The sequence below is a fragment of the Pediculus humanus genome, genomic scaffold, assembly GCF_000006295.1.
Source record: "Pediculus humanus corporis 1103172107436 genomic scaffold, whole genome shotgun sequence".
NCBI lineage: Eukaryota > Metazoa > Arthropoda > Insecta > Psocodea > Pediculidae > Pediculus > Pediculus humanus.
In genome coordinates, this window is record NW_002987058.1 from 67,950 (window position 1) to 86,117 (window position 18,168).

General features: G+C 26.5%; 3 protein-coding genes across 3 annotated transcripts in view; 1 reads left to right on the forward strand and 2 right to left on the reverse strand.

Moving 5' to 3' along the window:
* The window catches only part of Phum_PHUM086060 (uncharacterized protein), a gene marked incomplete at both ends in the record, with an annotated part of 1,712 nt that extends 845 nt beyond the window's left edge, over positions 1–867 (forward strand). Inside the window, one exon of the mRNA XM_002423737.1 lies at positions 553–867. Coding sequence (XP_002423782.1) covers positions 553–867 — 315 coding nt within the window. The remainder of the gene's footprint in view (positions 1–552) is intronic.
* Positions 868–7,860: 6,993 nt separating this feature from the next.
* On the reverse strand, positions 7,861–8,323 carry Phum_PHUM086170 (uncharacterized protein; the record flags this gene model as incomplete). Its single annotated transcript, XM_002423738.1, has 3 exons — positions 7,861–7,974; positions 8,070–8,204; positions 8,297–8,323. The coding sequence occupies 3 exons, from the start codon at positions 8,321–8,323 to the stop codon at positions 7,861–7,863; spliced, it is 276 nt and encodes a 91-aa protein (XP_002423783.1).
* A 1,479-nt stretch (positions 8,324–9,802) lies between these two features.
* Phum_PHUM086180 (uncharacterized protein) lies at positions 9,803–11,380 on the reverse strand (the record flags this gene model as incomplete). Its single annotated transcript, XM_002423739.1, has 3 exons — positions 9,803–10,444; positions 11,055–11,159; positions 11,279–11,380. 3 exons carry the CDS (start codon positions 11,378–11,380, stop codon positions 9,803–9,805), a joined length of 849 nt encoding a protein of 282 aa, XP_002423784.1.
* Between the last annotated feature and the right edge of the window lie 6,788 nt (positions 11,381–18,168).

Here is an 18,168-nt window from a genome sequence, read left to right on the forward strand (position 1 = left end):
ATTATTTATCGATTTATCGTTATTTATTTTATTGATTCTTTTATTGACTGATTGAATGATTGATTGATTTTTTTCGTTTTTAAACGCATTAATATTTCAAATTAAAAAAAAAAAAAAAACATTTTTTTCCGCTTATTCTTAATAAATACACGCAAGTCAAACAAGTTGCATAGTTTTAATTTATTAGGCTGATTTTTTTTTTACGTATATTTTATAATAAACGATAATAAATACGAAAATAATTTTTTTTAAACCCATAAATTACGTCAAAAAATTCGAAATTTGATTTTTAATTTTAATTATTATTGATTTAAAACGTCATTATTCAATAATGATGATGATAATAATAATAATACGTAATTACAAAATTGAATTTTTAATTTTAAATGCGGATAAATTAGAAAGTGAAAAATAATTTTTTTAAAAATTTATTATTCAAACGTTTTCAAACCTGATTTTTTTTGCGAGGAGCGGGGGGGGGGGTGGGCAATAATTAAAAGAAAAAAGAATAAACAACAACTTATGAAAACATCACATGGATAACGATTACAGATTCCCATACAAACATTAACTGCCGTGAGTAAGCTTATACAGGGAACGAGACCCCTCGGAGAAATCCTTTATCAACAGAGTCAAAGACCCTTGGCTAGCATGTCTTATCAACAATATCAAAGACCACAAAGGAGACCTCAAAGTAGACCGCAAAATAGGCCGCAAAGAAATCCAAAACCGCAAAGAATATCCAGGCCACAAAATCAAAGAATACAAACGTCTTATCATACGTCAACGATAAGGGGAACAAGATCGAGAGCTTCGAAAATTGCTGGACTTTATCCAGCTTCGGACGGTTCAACATTTAAAATTTAAATCATTATCATTATCATCATAAATATTTCCTTAAAATAACTCCTTTAACCCCTTATCGGATAAATTTCCAGGATTCCAAAATTGGAAAACGTTTGATAAAAATTAATATTTAACTCCCTTACGTGAAAAAAAAATCAATTTTTTAATTTTTATTTAATTAAAATATATATATTTAAAATACGTATAAATTTTTATTTACATACATTTATTAATTGATAACGTTATCAAATTTAATTTAAACACGATCGTCAAACCTTATTATTATTATTTTTTTCATTAAAATTAAAATTTATATTAATAAATATAAACGCGCGCGCGTCGAGTACGCCTCCGCCGCCATTTTGTTGTTTTCGATGACGTATATCACTTTACATAATTTGTTTATTTACTCTGTGACTTTTTTCAAACCACATATTTATTTCACCTTTTTCCTTTTCTATTATTATTATATCAATTACAAAACGCGAAATTACAAAATTTTTTACAAAAATTTATTTTTTAAAAATAAATTCGTAAAAATTTTTCTATAAAATGCCGCCAACGATGACGTCGACGACGACGACGCCATTTTGATTTTTTTCTTTAAAATCGTCAGTCGATCGTTATTTAAATAAAAATGGCGGCCGTAAATCGTAATTGAAACGATTATGTAACGAAATAAATATTTTAAAAAAAAATACTTAATAATACATCACTATTATTTTTTTTAGTTACTTGGTGTTATAATAAACGTGGTTTTAGACGATCGTATAAAAAAAATATTAACGAAAAAAACATAAAATAAATTTTGTTAGCGTCACGTGAAATACGGTTGTACGGCATTTTTAAAATCTCGTTTAAATTCTTGCACGTTTTTATTCGAATCCTGAAAATAAAAAAAAAATAAAATTAAAAATTCAATGACACGTCATTATTTATTTTAATTATTTATTACGTAATATCAAACACCTTTTTTTTTTTTTCAATAGCGTGAATTTATTAAATGCTTTCATTATTATTATTATTATTATTATAAAAATTCACGATAATGAAAGAGAGAAAGTATTTAATTAATAAAATGTTAAATTGAATTCGTCGTGTCACTACCTCAATTTGTTTTCTTTTACCACTTTTACGTATTTTGCGGTTAATAATAATAAAATCGCAAATGTATGTAAAGCGTTCCCCCCTCTCCCCCCGCGTCCGTCATCATGCAAAAAAAAAATTTTAAATTTAAATTAAATAATTTCGATTCGACGCCATTTTTTTATTTTTTTTTTTAACGTAAAATTTATTATTATTTATATTATTATTTATATTAATATTAAATTTTTTTTACATAAATAAATACGAAACCTTTGCCAAAAATAATAATAAATTTTAAATTATTTTTATGTGAATAAATTTTTGAGATTTTTACACCATTATGTAAAACAAAAAAAAAAATTATCATCGATGATTATTCAATGTGAACTATACTAAACTTTTCATAGCGACCGTTAAAAACAGTTTAAATAATAATAATAATAATAATAATAATAATAAACGATTTAAAAAAAACTTACGTGGTAAAATTTTGTAATTCTAGAATTTTTTATTTTTATTTATTTAAATTTAAATTTATTCGAAGGTAAAACAGAAAAGAAAAAAAAAAATTTCTTAATTATTCTCGCCCTAATGTGTTGTTATCGTTACACAAACGTTTTTTTGTCCAACTCCGCTATAAAATATTGTTTTAAAACTGTTTCAAAACAATAAATTCTTTCTCTCCACCCTTTTTTTTTTAATTTAATTTTTTTCATTTTTTTTATATCATTGTTGTTGTTGTTTTTATATTTGAAAAAATTATTCTTACGCATTATTATCATTATTATTATTATTATCATTATCATTATCATTATTAATTTAATTCGTTGCGTGTAAGATAAATGCAGTTGAACGAGTTTTTCTTTAAAAAGTTTAATAGGAAGTATTTTTGTTTCGCCATTTTTGTTTGTGTTTGTGTGATGATCGTTAAAACAAGTTGTTGTCGCGTGATAATTCTTTCCGGTCAAAGTAAATAAGGGTATATTAAATTATGTGACGTGGCAGAAGATAATAATAATAATAATTGGATTCTTACTCTTAAAGCGACTTCCCATTCTCTTCTTAATAAATCAGCTAAACCTTTAAGATTGTTTCTGACGACGGTTAAAAATTCTTCTCTTGTTAATCTTAAGGGTTCTTCTTCGTCTTCGTCGTCTTCTTCATCGTCATCGTTGCTGTTGGTGCTGCTGCCACCACTACCACCAATACCACCACCACCACCATCTTCTCCTTGTGTTGCATTTGTTGATGTTACCGTTATGGTACCCGTTGACGTTGTCGTCGTCGTCGTAGTCATCTAAAAATAATTTTTACGATTTGTTTATTGTTTAAAATTTTTTGTTGGGGGGATATGTTAAATATTTTTTTTTTTTTTATTAAAAGGGGCCAAGGTTTTATTTGATAAACCGGTTTATCCGCCATTTTACGAAATGGGTAAATCTATAATTAATAAAAAGAAAATGTAATTAACGATCCATCAATTTTTAAAAATTTTATTTATAGAAAAAGGTAATAATTACCATTGAATCCGTTTCGTTTTGTGTTGTATTAACAAATTGTGAATTAAAAAGTGTTCTTATTTCATTAACGGCATCGTTTGTTTCTTGTTTCGTCTGGAAAAACAAACAAACAAACAAAATAAAAAAAAAGAAAAATTTTAATAAGTTTCCATTTCCTTTTTTTGTACTCACTTCCGTTACGAGTTCTTTTATAAAATTAAATATATTTGATGGACGATGTTTTCTAGGTCTTTGTGTTGTTGTTGTTGTTGTCGTCGTCGTTGTTGCATTCGTATCTGTTTGTCTATTGACACGTGGATTCATCACCCGAAAATTATCGTTTACGTTAAATCCGTAATAATTTGAAATCGCCTGTAAAAAAAAAAAAAAATTATATAAATTTAACGTTTCCTTTGGTTTTCCTTTGGTTTTTTCCTTTGGTTTTCCTTTTTTTTTAAATTCAAGGTTTAATTTTATGTTTTTTATTAATAATAATTTGATAATTTTATAAATAAATAAAAAAAATTATGAAATTTTCTAACGAAGAACCGTGAAAACGAATTAAAAAAAAAAAAAAACAAGAAAATTATTCATCATCATAATCATCATCATCATCATTATTATCATCATCATTATCATCGTCATCATTATCATCGTCATAATAATAATAATGATCAATAAACGTTTGCTTTATTTATAACGAAAAGTATGTCACGGTTATGATTGTTTACACCTAAAACCTTGATTTTACCTTATGACCTTTCTCACCCCCTCTCTCTCTTTCTTCCTCTTTCCCTCCTCCTCTCTCCCTCCCTCTCTCGCTTTTCCCATTGAGCAAAATTAAAAAAAAAAAAAAAAAATTATCCCTTATGGAAAATTAATTCCCGAAGGTTATTTAATTATTATTATTATTATTATCGTCGAAAAAAACGAGATAAGGTTAAAATACGTACCTGGTTGCCTTGTCCTTTGTTACCATCGACAAATTGTCCATTTGCATTATTATTATTATTATTATTTAATACAATTAATAATATTGATAAAATTCTTATTATTATCATCATCATCATTTTTTATTCTTTTTTCTTTTCTCTAATTAAACATTTTTTCCTGGAAAACAAACAAACAAACAAACAAAAAATTAAAATTTTTTTTTTGATTTATTTTTAAAGTGAAGTGCAAACGTGACAAACAAAAAACGTTGTTTGTTGTTGTTGTTGGATGAGTGAAAGTACAAGGTTGTCGTACTCGATAAATTATTTGATTTAAAAAAAAAAAGATTCACTTTGGTTTTTCAATGCGTTATTATCATTTAATAAAAAAAAAAAACGTTTCCAGGTCGATCACGTGATAAGGATTGATAACAAACAAAAACAAACGTTTTTTTTTTTTTTATAGGATTAAATGAGGATTAACATTGACATTGATTAAATGATTGTTATTCTGGAGAAAGAAAAAAGTAACGAAATAAATAAAAATATTTTCCCAGTCGGAATTATTATTATCATCATTATTATTATTATTATTATTATTATTATTATTATTATTATTATTATTATTATTATTATTATTATTATTATTATTATTATTATTACGTCATAAATAAATCACGCGCGTGAGTAACGTGTGTTAATTAAAAAAAAAAAAAAAATTACCGCAACATTTACGTTATAAAAATTTTTTTTTAATAATATCTGTTACGTGTACACGTTTTTTATATTCACTTACCCGAATTTAATAAAAGAAACGAACAAATAAACGAACAAACAAACAAACAAACGGACAAACCTTTTTTAAAAAAACGCGCGTTCAATTCATCAAAGTGACAAAAACAAACAAAATTTTTAAAAAAAAAAGTTACACGAAAAAAAAATTTTCAAACTCGAACAACAACACCGAACATTAATTAATTTTTTTATATAATAATTTAAAATTAAATAATATTAATAATAATAATAATAATAATAATAATAAAACGACAAACAACAAACAAGAAAATAAAAAAATTTAAACGTTTTTAATTTTAACGAATAAAATATTACAATGAAAAAAAAAAAAACAAAATGAGAATGTTGGAGAAGGAGAACAATCGTAATTCCTTCTCCCACCACCACCACCGCCACCGTCGCCACCGCCACCTCTTAATACCTCCTCGTGTGGTAATAATAATAATTCCGCGGGTAAAAAAACCGGAAATCACCGAATCGACAAAAATTATCGTTAACGTTAATAAATCCGTTACGAAGAACATCGACGAAGTAATGTTACGAAACACGATTGAAAACGAAATCTCACGAACACGAAAATCATAGAGTATATAATAATATCGATATATCGATTGTCATTTATTTAAATTTCGAGTCGTTTCGACAAAACAAAAAAGTTTATCACCACGTAATTCAAAATTATTATCAATAATGACGTAAATTCGTTTTTGAATTTTAATTACATGATTTTCATTTTTTTTTTTTTTTTTTCAAATATTAACTTTTCCCTGTCACGTGACATATGTAAAAAACTTAATAATAATAATAATTTTTGCATTGTATTATTTTAAAATAAATTAAAAACGATTTTAAAAGAGAATGCACCGAAAAGGAAGTAAAAGTAGTGATGACGCCATTTTGAAACAAAAATCTCGTTTCATACATCGACCGATCGATCGACTTTCGTTAATATTTATTTACTCTATGGTTTTGATTGAACGCGTCACGTGTTTTTCCATTTTTCTTCGTTATTATTATTATTATGGAGAATTTATGAATAATTAAATAAATATTTTTTTTTCGTTTTGTTTTCGACGGTTTTTACGAAATTCGTTCGAGTGAAACAAAAAAAAAAAAAAAAGAAAAAACCCGAACGACATAATCGGGTTGGCATTGTCGACGCCGCCATTAGTAATAATAATAATAATAATAATATTCAATGGTGACATAATTTTTTCCTTTTTTTTCTATTTATTTGCATTTTATTTAGCACAAATGAATTTAAAATTTTTTTTTTTTCAATGATGACGTTTGTTTATTATTAACTAAAGAATTTAGTTTTGTGACGTCACGAAGTTCAACCCTTTGATATTTTGCAATGTTTCGACACACAATCTGTCGCATTTTTATTTATTTATTTATTTATTATAACAAATAAAATTAAAAATAAATTTTTAAAAATGAAATCGAGGTCGTTTGTTCGTTTTTAAAAATTTAATTTTCATATTTAATGTTTTTACTACAAATCAATTTTCAAAATCGAATTTTATTATTATTATTATTAAAAAATTAATTAAGTAATTGTTGTAAAAGGTTAAAAGGTTAAAAAAAAAATTTCTTTTTAATCGTTTAACGGATTAATTGTTTTTTTTTTTAATTTATCTTCTGCTTTAATAAGTAAATAAAATTAATTTCGTTTTGAAATTGCAAATGATGGGGGAAGGGGGGAAACAAATAAAGTTTAACGTATTTTTTAGTTTATAAAATTTCCGTTAGATGTCAATACTTATCAATAGTCGTATTTAAATTTCGTAACACGAGGAAATTTTTTGTTTTTTTTTTAATTTTCTAAAAATTTTCTAATAATTATCACTCGATTAGTACCTTGAAAAAATCAATTACCTTTTATTACCTATTTTAAATTTAAATTTAAATTTAAATCTAAACGAATCGATTGGAAATAATTATAGAACGTTCTCGAAGGTGACAAATTTTTTTTTCCCCCAATTTAAATTCAAGGGAAATTTATTTATTTATTTATCATTTGGAAAAAAAAGGAAAAAATCGTTCCCGAAGGTACATTAATCGTACCTTGACTTCATATTTTTTATTATTATTATTATTATTTATATTTACAACCTTTAAGGTTAATAAAAAAAGGTTACGCCGATAATAATAATAATTATGATTATTTTTATAATAAATTTAAAAAAAATTTTTTTTTCAAACAAACATGATTGACATTAATTTATTTTATTATTATTATTATTATTATTATTATTATTATTATTATTATTATTATTAATTTTTCAATAATTTTTTATTTATTTAAACGGCCGTGAAAATAGAAAAATCGATAATTATTACTCGTAATTGATTTTTTTTTTCTCTCTCTCTCTCTCTCTATCTCTTTCTTTTTTGACACCAATTTAAAATTATTATTATTATTATTATTTTACATATTAATTAAAAGATTTAATTATTATTATTATTATTTAAGTAGAGAAAGGTAAAAGGTTATCAAATGAAAAAACAATTATCAATGATAACGCATAATTTTATTATTATTATTGTTATCATTCATTAATATTTTTTTTTCTTTTATATAAATAAATTCATGTTATTATTATTATTATTCTTATAAGTAGGAGGGGGGGGTAAAAGTTTAGGATTGTTTTCTTCTGCTGGTGTTGTTGTTGTTGTAAATTTGTTTTCATTCGATTTTAAGATTTTCCATTGTGATCCCCGATTTGTATAAATTTTTTTGAATATCCAAATTTATGTCTGAGTCCAGAATTAATTCTTTCGGCAAATTCTTGTGCTCTGTCTGCTGTGTTCTGGAAAAAACAAAACCATCCCCCCCAGACAAAATAATTAACGGAAAAATGATGGGAAAAAAAACATTTTCCGTTTTTTTTTTTTTAAAACTTACGTAAATGACGTTGCTTATAATTTTCGATGCGTTTGTAACGAGTGTAAATGAACTACCGTAAAGTTGATCTGGAATTTCTAAACTTACTGGAGAATCTAAATCGAATGTTATCGGTAGAGGAGTCGTTGTTTTATTCTGGAACAAAAAAAAAATAAAAAATAAAAAACCTAATGAAGAAACAAAGCCGAAAAAAAAAAAAATTTTTACAAAAATTTCATAACTTAAACACAAATAAAGTAACAATTAGCCGCCATATTGTTTTTTTTTTTTTTTTTTCGAAAACTCGTGGAAGATTTTTTTAAAATTAATAATAATAATTAAATCGGATCAAGGGTAACGTCACCCCGTCGACCGATATTATTATTATTATTTAACAAGTTTAATAATAATACTAAATTTTAATAATTATTTCGTAATTATTTTTAATTAAGTTGGTACCGCTGGAAAAAAAATTTCAAAAAATTTTGACGAGAAAATTGACGACGATGGTGACATCTTACAAATAAAATCGGAAACATTTTTTTTTAAGAAAACAAATTTAAAAAAAAAAAAAAATTTTCCTCCACGAGTTTTCGCGTTTTTTTTTTTTTTTTTTAATTTATACATACAAATTCGTTTTGATACGTGTTATCATTACGTCAATTATGATAATAATAATAATAATAAAATAAAAATTAGAGCAAATAATTTTACTCTCTCTCTCTCTTTCTCTCTAATTTTATTTAAAAAAAAAAAAAAATTTACAAAATCGAGGTTACGAGTAATTATTATTTAAAAAAAAAAAAAAAACAATGGCGTCGTGTAAAATTTTTTTTTGGTGTTTGGGTATTTTTTATTACAAAAAACCTTGTAACGTGTTTTATGTTTTGTTGTTGTATTAAACAATTAAACAAACAAACAAACAAACGATTGATTGATTGATTGATTGATTGATTGATCGTGTTGTCGTGTAACAACTTCATTTTTTTCTAAATGTAAAAAAAAAAATTTCCTCTTGAAAGGGAGAAAGGTGGGGTGAGGGGGGATTTAAAATAAAAATTTCTAGAAATCTATAGAAACTACATGACAATAATAATAATAATAATAATAAATTATTAAGGTTTTGTTTTGTTTATTTTTGTATACGTGTGTGTTTAAAAATGAATGAATGCATAAATAAATTTTTTTATTGTTTTTTTTTTATATTTTATAATAATAATAATTGTAATAGAGTCATAAAAATTTTGAAAAGTGTATTTATAAAAAATAAATAAATAATAATAATAATAATAATGATAATAAAAATAAATAAATAAATAAATAAAAAAAAGCCGGAAGGATGGTAGACGAGAAAAAAATAAGAAAAAATTATTTATTTATTTATGATTATAAATAAATATCACAGATATTTTATTTTTAAATTTAACGAATTTTAACGAATTTTTTTATTTTATTATTATTAAAAGTTTATTTATTTATTTATTTATTAACATAAATTATACATGGATTCGATAGAATAATGAATAAGGAAAAAAAAAATAAGAAAGAATAAAGGAAAAAAAATTTGTTTTTTTTCTTTTTTTCGTTCGTTTGCGTTTAGGTTAGATTTATACGTACGTCATAGAGTAATAAAAAAGAAAATGAAGCCGAAATTGATATGTGATGTGTGCGTGCGTGTGATTTGTGTGTAAATAATAATAATAATTAAAAATGGGATATGGCATTTTCTAATAATAAATAATTGTGTGTGTATTTTATTTAATGTGCGTGATTCCGATGATGCGTTCGTTTGCTCCCAAATGAGCACCGAATAATGGGAAAGATCCACCAGCTCCGAAAGACGCACCAGCCAATCCGGGTATGGATGCTCCGGCTGAAAATGCACCACCGCCAGCTGTTAATGGTATACCGGCTCCGGCTCCGAAAGAAGCACTCGCCAAACCTGGTAATGATGCACTTGCTCCGACGGATGCACCACTGCTACCGCTGCTACCACCTCCAACTCCTGCAGACGTACCGAAAGAAGCACTTGCGACGCTTGGCAACGATACTCCTACTCCTACTCCTGCTCCAACGACTGGAGTTACGGCTGTGACTGTCGTCACGACGGGTTTTGTAACACCGGAAGTAGTATATACCTGATGATGTGTTTTGTGTCCGCTGAGTGCTGCTCCCAAAGCTCCAGTCGCGTGAGTTAATTTACTTTGTAAAACTGATGACACGGCCGAACTAACAAATTTAGCTTTTGCATTCAATAGACTACTAACCAATTCGTTATTGAAGTGATGTATCGGAGGATGAGGAGTTATTCCGAAATATTTTTGATTTTTAATTACGTTCAACTTGTCGAATTCGTTAACGGCTCGAGTTTTTGCATCTATGATCGAATCGATTTTCTACAAACAAACAAACAAACGTAAATTAATAATAATGATAATAACACGTGACAATATCATCAAATCTCATCATCGCGTTGCATAAGTTTTTATAAAAAAAAAACCCATAACGTGGTACGAGAATCTAATCGAAAGGTGTGTGCATGTGTGTGCGTGAGTGCGTGCGCGTTTTCTTCTGCTTCTTACGCAAAAAGAAAAAAATAAAATAATCAATAATTTGTACCTTATGGTGACCGGACGGTGTTTGTTATATCAACGACTCACTTTTATTTTGTAATTGTTATGAAATCCCTTTTTTACTTAATATCAATTAAATTTGACGTGTCTTTAAAACAAATAATGTCTCATAAACTTGTTTGTCGTGATTGTCGTTGTCGTTTGTACCTAAGGGTCAAAAAAAAAAAAATTCCCCCCCCCCCCGTAAGGTCAAATGTCAGTCACATAATAAACGTCTGAAACGAAAAAAAAAAAATAATCGTCATCATCATCGTAATATATACGTGAAATTAATAATTCAACGTTTTTGTTTTGATAAATAATCACGTGATTTTTTTTGTGATAACAATTTGATAAGTAATAATAATAATAATAATAATAATTATCATCTTACCCCGAATACTAAATGAATGAGTCCAGCTTTGAGTCCGATTTTTTTCAATATAAATCTTTTATCTCTTTCTCCTCCCTCGGAATCTTCCGTCGTTATTATGACTTCCTAAAAAAAAAGGAATAATGACGTCATAAATGAGGTTAAAATTTTCCCCCGGGTAAGAGGGGGATGCCGGGAAGCGGGGGAGGGGAGAACAGGAAACGGGAGAGAGAGTGTATACGTACTTGTGCAATCGGATCCAATTCCTTATCGAGTTTTAAATCGGAATTTTGAGTTTCTGATAAGACGACAATCGAATTGATAACAACAATAAATGTTACCAACATTAACGTGTGAATTCGAGCCATTATTATTATTATTATTATTAATTTAGTTCTAAATACCTGGAGGAGAAACAAAAAAAAAAAAAAATTTTAATATGAAACGTTATCAACGGTTTTTTTTGTTATCAAAAGCGTGCGTACCGGGGGGCTGGGGGTGGGGGTGGGAACCGAGGGGGCGGAAGGTTCCCACGTGATAATTAAACAGAAAAAATTACTTAATGAATTTTTCTAGTTTAAAAATTTATAAAAATTGTGAAAGCATTAAAAATGTCAAGGCAGACATATTGTAACGTAATTTTTTAACAAACCGCTCGAATTAATATTTTATTTACAAAAAAAACTAAAAAAAATATTTTATAAAATAATTGTAGTGGAATTAGATTATTTTTCGTTAAACAAAATAAAATTACGTTCACGTATTTTTTTTATTTAAACAAATAAAAAAAAACAAAATGTCGGCGAATTCAAAACTCTATTGAATATAAATTTTAAAAAAAAAAAAAAAAATTTCACTACAAAAATTAACAAAATTGTTTAAATAAAAAAAAAGAAGAAAAAACCGCGAAAAATTTTAAATTATTTTTTCTATGAAATAAATCCGAATAATAATAATAATACTAAAGAAAAAATAAACGAAAAAACGCGGTAAATTTAAATTTTAACGGTTTTTATATAAAAAAAAAAAAACGAAAAAAATACAAAAAAAAAAAATTTGACTTTATTTACTCTCTTTTAAAATTTAAATTTAAAAAAAAAAAACCGCGAAAAAATTTTAAAAAAAAGAAAAGAAATGAACACTTCTCACCTGGATTTATTCACACCGACTATTTTAAATTTTTTTATGTATTAAAATAAAAATTAAAATCCGCGGGTAATTTAAAATAAATAAATAAATATAAAAAAATTCCGTTGTAATTTCTATTGCTTAATTTGTGGAAGGGATAAAAAAAAAAAACGGTTACTGCATCTTTCTTGAAGGGATGACATTTTTCCCTCCAAAAAAAATCAAAAATTAAAAAAAAACGATATAAATAATAATATATACTAACCTTATTTTAAACAAACAAAAATTATCACCACAACAACAACAAACACCCGATACGAAATGGACAAGTTGTTAAATAAACAAAATCTAATAAGAAATAAAAAAAAAATTTTTAATCTCGAGTTCGCCACCACCGCCTTCTCAAGGTTAGAAAATCGTACGAAATGATAAAAAAAACCGGAATTTTTTTTGTAACCAATCAATTTTATTTACCGCCAATCAGCAGACGACGACGACTTTAATTTACCTTTTTTTTTTTTTAAGCAATATACACACTTACCTCCTCCTCTTTCTACTCCTCTTAAAACCGGATTATTTTTATGCTTTTTCTTTTTTTTTTTTTGCAATTTCATTATTATTATCATCATCATCATCATCATCATCATCGTGATAATTTATTTTCGTAACCATTATTATTATTATTATTATTATTGTATCGATCGATCGATCGATCGACCGTTAAATTTAAAAAAAAAAACTTAATAAACCTCTTATGTCGACCGTTACGTTTAAAAATATGACCGTTAAATTTAAATCGATTGTTTTTTTCATTTGTACAAACGCAAGTTTGTTGTTTTGCACCCGGATTGTTTGTTTGTCGTATTAATTAAATCTAAGGGTTGTTGTTTGTCGGTTTGTAATTATTATTATTATTTTTTTCTTACGCGGATTTGTTAAAAAAAAAAAAATGATGTAACGTCGAGCGGGGTTATTTATGTTAAATGTCGAAACAACAAACAACAAACGATTTTTTTTTTTAATAGAATTTGATTTGTTTGAATGGAAAATATAAAACAATCGGGGGGAGGAGGAAGGAGGGAGGGGGAAAACCGTTACGTAACCGTTTTTATTTACGGATTACGATTAGTTTCAAATAAATTAACGAGGATGAATTTTTTTTTTTGAAAAAATGTCTGGAATTTTTTTTTTTCTCTTAAAATATTAAGAAGAAATCTGGAGAAAACAGAAAAATCAGGTCGAGGTAGGCTTCCCATATATATTAACAAACTCAAATGATTTCTATAATTATTATTATTATTTCATTTTTGGAAAATTCCATTACACAAAAGTAGTTTTTGATAATATTGCATCGTAAAAAAAAATTTACGCCATTTTCATTTCCAGTTTTCAAGGGGAGGAGAAGGCGGGAATGGAAAACCTAAAACATTACAAAATTTTATTCTATTTTTTTTTAAGAAAAAAAAAATTCCATAAATTTATCCAGGAATTAAAATTTTAAAATTAATTTAAAATTTTTCCCTAAATTGTTTTGCCCTTAAATAAAAAATCAAAATGTCGTCTTTATAAAAAAATCAAAATCGTGTCATTAGATTATTAAATATATATATATTAATATGGAAAATTATTTCGAGGTTATCTGGTGGGTCAACTAACCTTTTCCCCAATCGATAATCGAATGAGTTTTATTATTATTATTATTATTATTACTTAACATCGTTGTTTGTAATGCTGTTGTTGGAAAACAACAACCGCAACAAACAACCGCCCACAGATAATTTTTATATTACCCGTTCCCTTCGAATGTTTTGTCAATTCGGGTTAATTAATTTTTATTTTTATAATCGGCGCCATTTTAAATTTATATTATAATAATAATCATCATCATCATCTATTTAATTTTTTTTTTCTGGTTGTTCACGGTCGAATTAAAAATTTTATGTATTGATGGCATTAATTGTTGTTTTCCCGCCAAAAAAAATATAACCCGGAAAAAATTTTAATAATCCGGGATTTATTTTTAACGTTGTTCCCTCCTCTCCCCTCCCCACTCCCCGTCCCCTTTTTCTTTTAATTACGTAATATTCTTTAGGGAAAATCGCAAAGAATGAAATAAAATTACAAAAAAATTATGTTAACTGACATTTATTCATTCAAGTTTTTTTTTTTTTTTTAGTGTTTTACGTTATCGAAACAAGTGTATCGTCGTCGTCGTAATCGATTCTCGACGACATTTTGTTTAAAAAAAAAATTAATAAATAAAAAAAAACCGTCATTAACATTAATCAATTTTAAATAAATAAATAAAAAAAAACGGTTTGACCGATTAATATTTAAAAATTTCAAATTAAATATCATCATCATTATAATCATCATTATAATCATCACTATTATCATTATTATTATCATTATCATCATCATCATCATCATCATCATCATCATCATTATAATCATCATTACAATCATCATCATTATCATAATCGTCGTCGTCGTCGTAGATTTTCCTGATTTTTTAAATTACATAATTTTTAATTTTTTTTTGTTAATTCGCGGAATATTTAATAATAAAATTAAAATCGTCGTGGAAACAAGAAGAAGGGAAAAAAAAATTTGGCAACGTCGCATACAATTAAATAATTAACGGTTTTTTGCTTTGTTTTTCATCTCGTATGGGTACTAATGAAACGTTAATTAAAATTTTAAATTTTAAATGAAAAAAAAAAAAAATTACATAAGAATTGTTGTTGTTGTTGTTAAAAATTTCTTTTTTCTTTTTTTTTTTAATTCTTATATTGCTTAATTAATTATTTAAATAATTATTTAATTAAAAATTTTTTCGTTTTATTACTCTATGGAAAATATAATAATAAGAAAAAGAAAAGTTTTCATTTGAACGTTACGAAATATCATTTAATTTATTATTCATTTATTTTTTTTGGTTTTTGAACAAACGCGATTTTATACAAAAAAAAAATTTATTCATAATTCGTTTGTTTGTTTGTTTGTCTGTTTGTTTGTTTATTAAATAATAAAAATCTCGATAATTATTTTTGGGGAAAAAAAGTCACGGACGTTTTATCTTAAATTTAAATTTTTATCATACGGTTTGACTAAATGAAAAAAATTTCGTCATCACTCTCTCTATCCCGGAAACGAATCGGAAAGGAAATAGTCAATTATGACCGTTCCTTATTTAATTTCGATATATCGATCGATAGATCGATTTTCTATTTCGTAACGTGTAATAAATTTAATAACATGAACGAAATAGTTGAAGTTGTCACATTCTCGTTCATACTTGATGAACTTGACCAGGATGTAGGTAAATAAAATTATTTAAAAAAAAAGAGTAAATTATTACTGGAATACTTTGACCCAATTAACGTAATTCACATTAATTAATAATAATAATGATAATGATAATGATAATAATAATTGCGATAATCGAAGTCGGGAAAAAAAAATTACAAAAACAAAAATTTTTTTTTTCCTCTTTCTATCTTTCTTTCTTTCTTTCTTTCTCTTCGCATTAATCGTATCGATTTTTCCAATGGGTATTTAATAATAATAATAATAATAATAATAATAAAATGCACGTTCCTTACTACGTTCCTGATTTTTTTTTATCGGGAAGGAAAGGGGAAAGGACCTCATTCGATTGCAAAAAAAAAGTGTAAGAAAGTCTTATTAAGTAGACTTTAAGAACTCATTTAAAATTATAATTTGGTGAAATTTTACGTCACGTGATATAAATTTTTATAAGGATGATGACTTTTAAATTTTTAAAGGGGGAAAAAAATTTTTGTCGAGTTGGCAAAACTGTTTACAAAAAAAATATAAAAAATTTAAACAAAAAAAGTTGAAAAAAAATTTTCTTTCGAGTTTTGATGTTTTTCGTTGTTTTAAAAATCGTCGTTATTTTTTTTTTCTGGAAAATTCTCCAGCATGAGAATAAATTTTTAACGGTCATAATGAAAATTATCGTGGTAATAGGCGGCGGTGGTGAAATTAACAAACGATAATACACGTCAATGGGAATCCCCAAACGAAATTTCACCGACATTATTATTTCATTTTTTAAATATTTCAAATTTTTTAAGTTCCAGGTTTTTTTCCAGGTTTTTTCTTTAAATGAAATTTAAGGTTTCGTTATAAAATAAAAACCGTTTGGAAATAAGTAAAAAAAAAAAATCGGTTAAATATTCCAAATGAAAGAGAAATGTCGCATCCATTACGAAGCAGGTACTAGTCAGCCTACTTCTACTACTACTACCACCATTACGACACGAAAGTGAAAGTAATTAAAAAAAAAACCATAATAATGATAATGATAATGATGATGATGAAAAAAAAAAAAAAAAAACTTACCCAGTGCGAGGTCGTCCACGTGAAAAACTTACCCCGGCACTTTAATAAAAAAATTTTAATAAATTAATTTTTTTTTTTTTCTCCCCCCGAAAACAAACACACTCGACTTATTACGACGGTAATAAATTTATTTTTTAACAAAAAAAAATTTTTTATTACGTAAACTATAAAAACGCGCGAAATCGGAGAAAACACAAGAGAGAGAGAGAAAGAGAGAGAGAAAATTAAAACGCGCGATCACGAAAAAAACGGTTTTAGAAAAAAACAGAAAATCCGCCGATAAATAGTCCGCGCGTTAATGAATCGCGTTTTTAAATAAAACCTTAAATCATATGTTTAACTTATAATTAACTATCGTCAATTTAAAATAAATAATTTAATTTTTTTCTGTCTCGTTACACGTCCGTTTGAATTCCGGTTTTGATCCTAAGTGGTCGTCGTTTATTATCGTACCTGAAAATAAAAGAGGAAAAAAAAAAAAAAAGTGAAAGGGGTATTCGTACGCTTGTTAATTATTATTATTATTATTATTTAATGTTTAACTTATGTCGAAAACAATTTAAATCTTTTTTTTTTTTTTGTTTTTCCAATTTTATTTAATCCTATTGTTTGATTCCTTTTATTATTATTATTTTTTATTGTTTCTTTGCTAAATTGTTGTTGTTTGTTGTTTGTGGTTGTCGAGTACCTCTCTTTTGTTCGATTTGTAAAATTGTTTCTTATTATGAAAGTGTGTTATTATTATTATCACAATTCATTATTTTATTACGGCTGTGAGATGACGTCACATCCGACACATACAATTTTTTTGATTTTTTTTTTTTTGTTTGGGGAGGAAGGAAGGGGGGAATCGAATCGAGAGTAGATGTGACATTGACAACGATTTGTTTTATTTTTTATCTAAATCAAAGATGAAATTTGATACGGATGCTGTGAAATGTTTTCATAAATAAATCTTTTCTCGAATCGGCAACATTTTTCTCTCGTATATTTTTCAATCATTAATGATCTTGACCTTGAGCGCGGGAGAGGGATGAAAATGATGGGGTAAGGGAAAAACCTGTGTTGCATAACTTTTTTTTTGCAAGGCGTTTTTATTTTATAAAAAAAAAAAAAAGGAAAACGGGAAAGAAATCAATTTAAAAAAATTTTTTTTTTTAGAATTTGCCTTTATTTATTATTATTATTATCCACCATTAAACACGACAAGGCTACTTGTCGGAGTTTTTTTAAGTATTTATCCGAGGTTTCTACCCGATTCCTTAGGGACAAATACTCGAATTTCGGTGGTGCCACTTATTATAAGATAGCACCACATCAATTCTTGAAGGTCTTCCTGAGTCCGTCTTTTTCGATGGGAACGATTTGTCTCCTGAACTGGGCTCCAGTGACTAACATCTTTGGAGTGGCCAGGGTCAGAAGCAGTGAAATTCACGTTCTCGTCGAGCTGCCTCAGGTCGACAGTAGAACAAGATTTGTTTTTGGTTCTTACTTTGTCTTGTTCTCATTTTTTTTGCTCTTTTAAGCCAACGGCACGTGGCGTTCTCAAACGGTCACCCATCCAAGTTTGCACCACGCCCGATGCTGCTTAACTTCGGTGATCGTACGGGAACCGGTGTGACCAGCACGCTATGGCCGT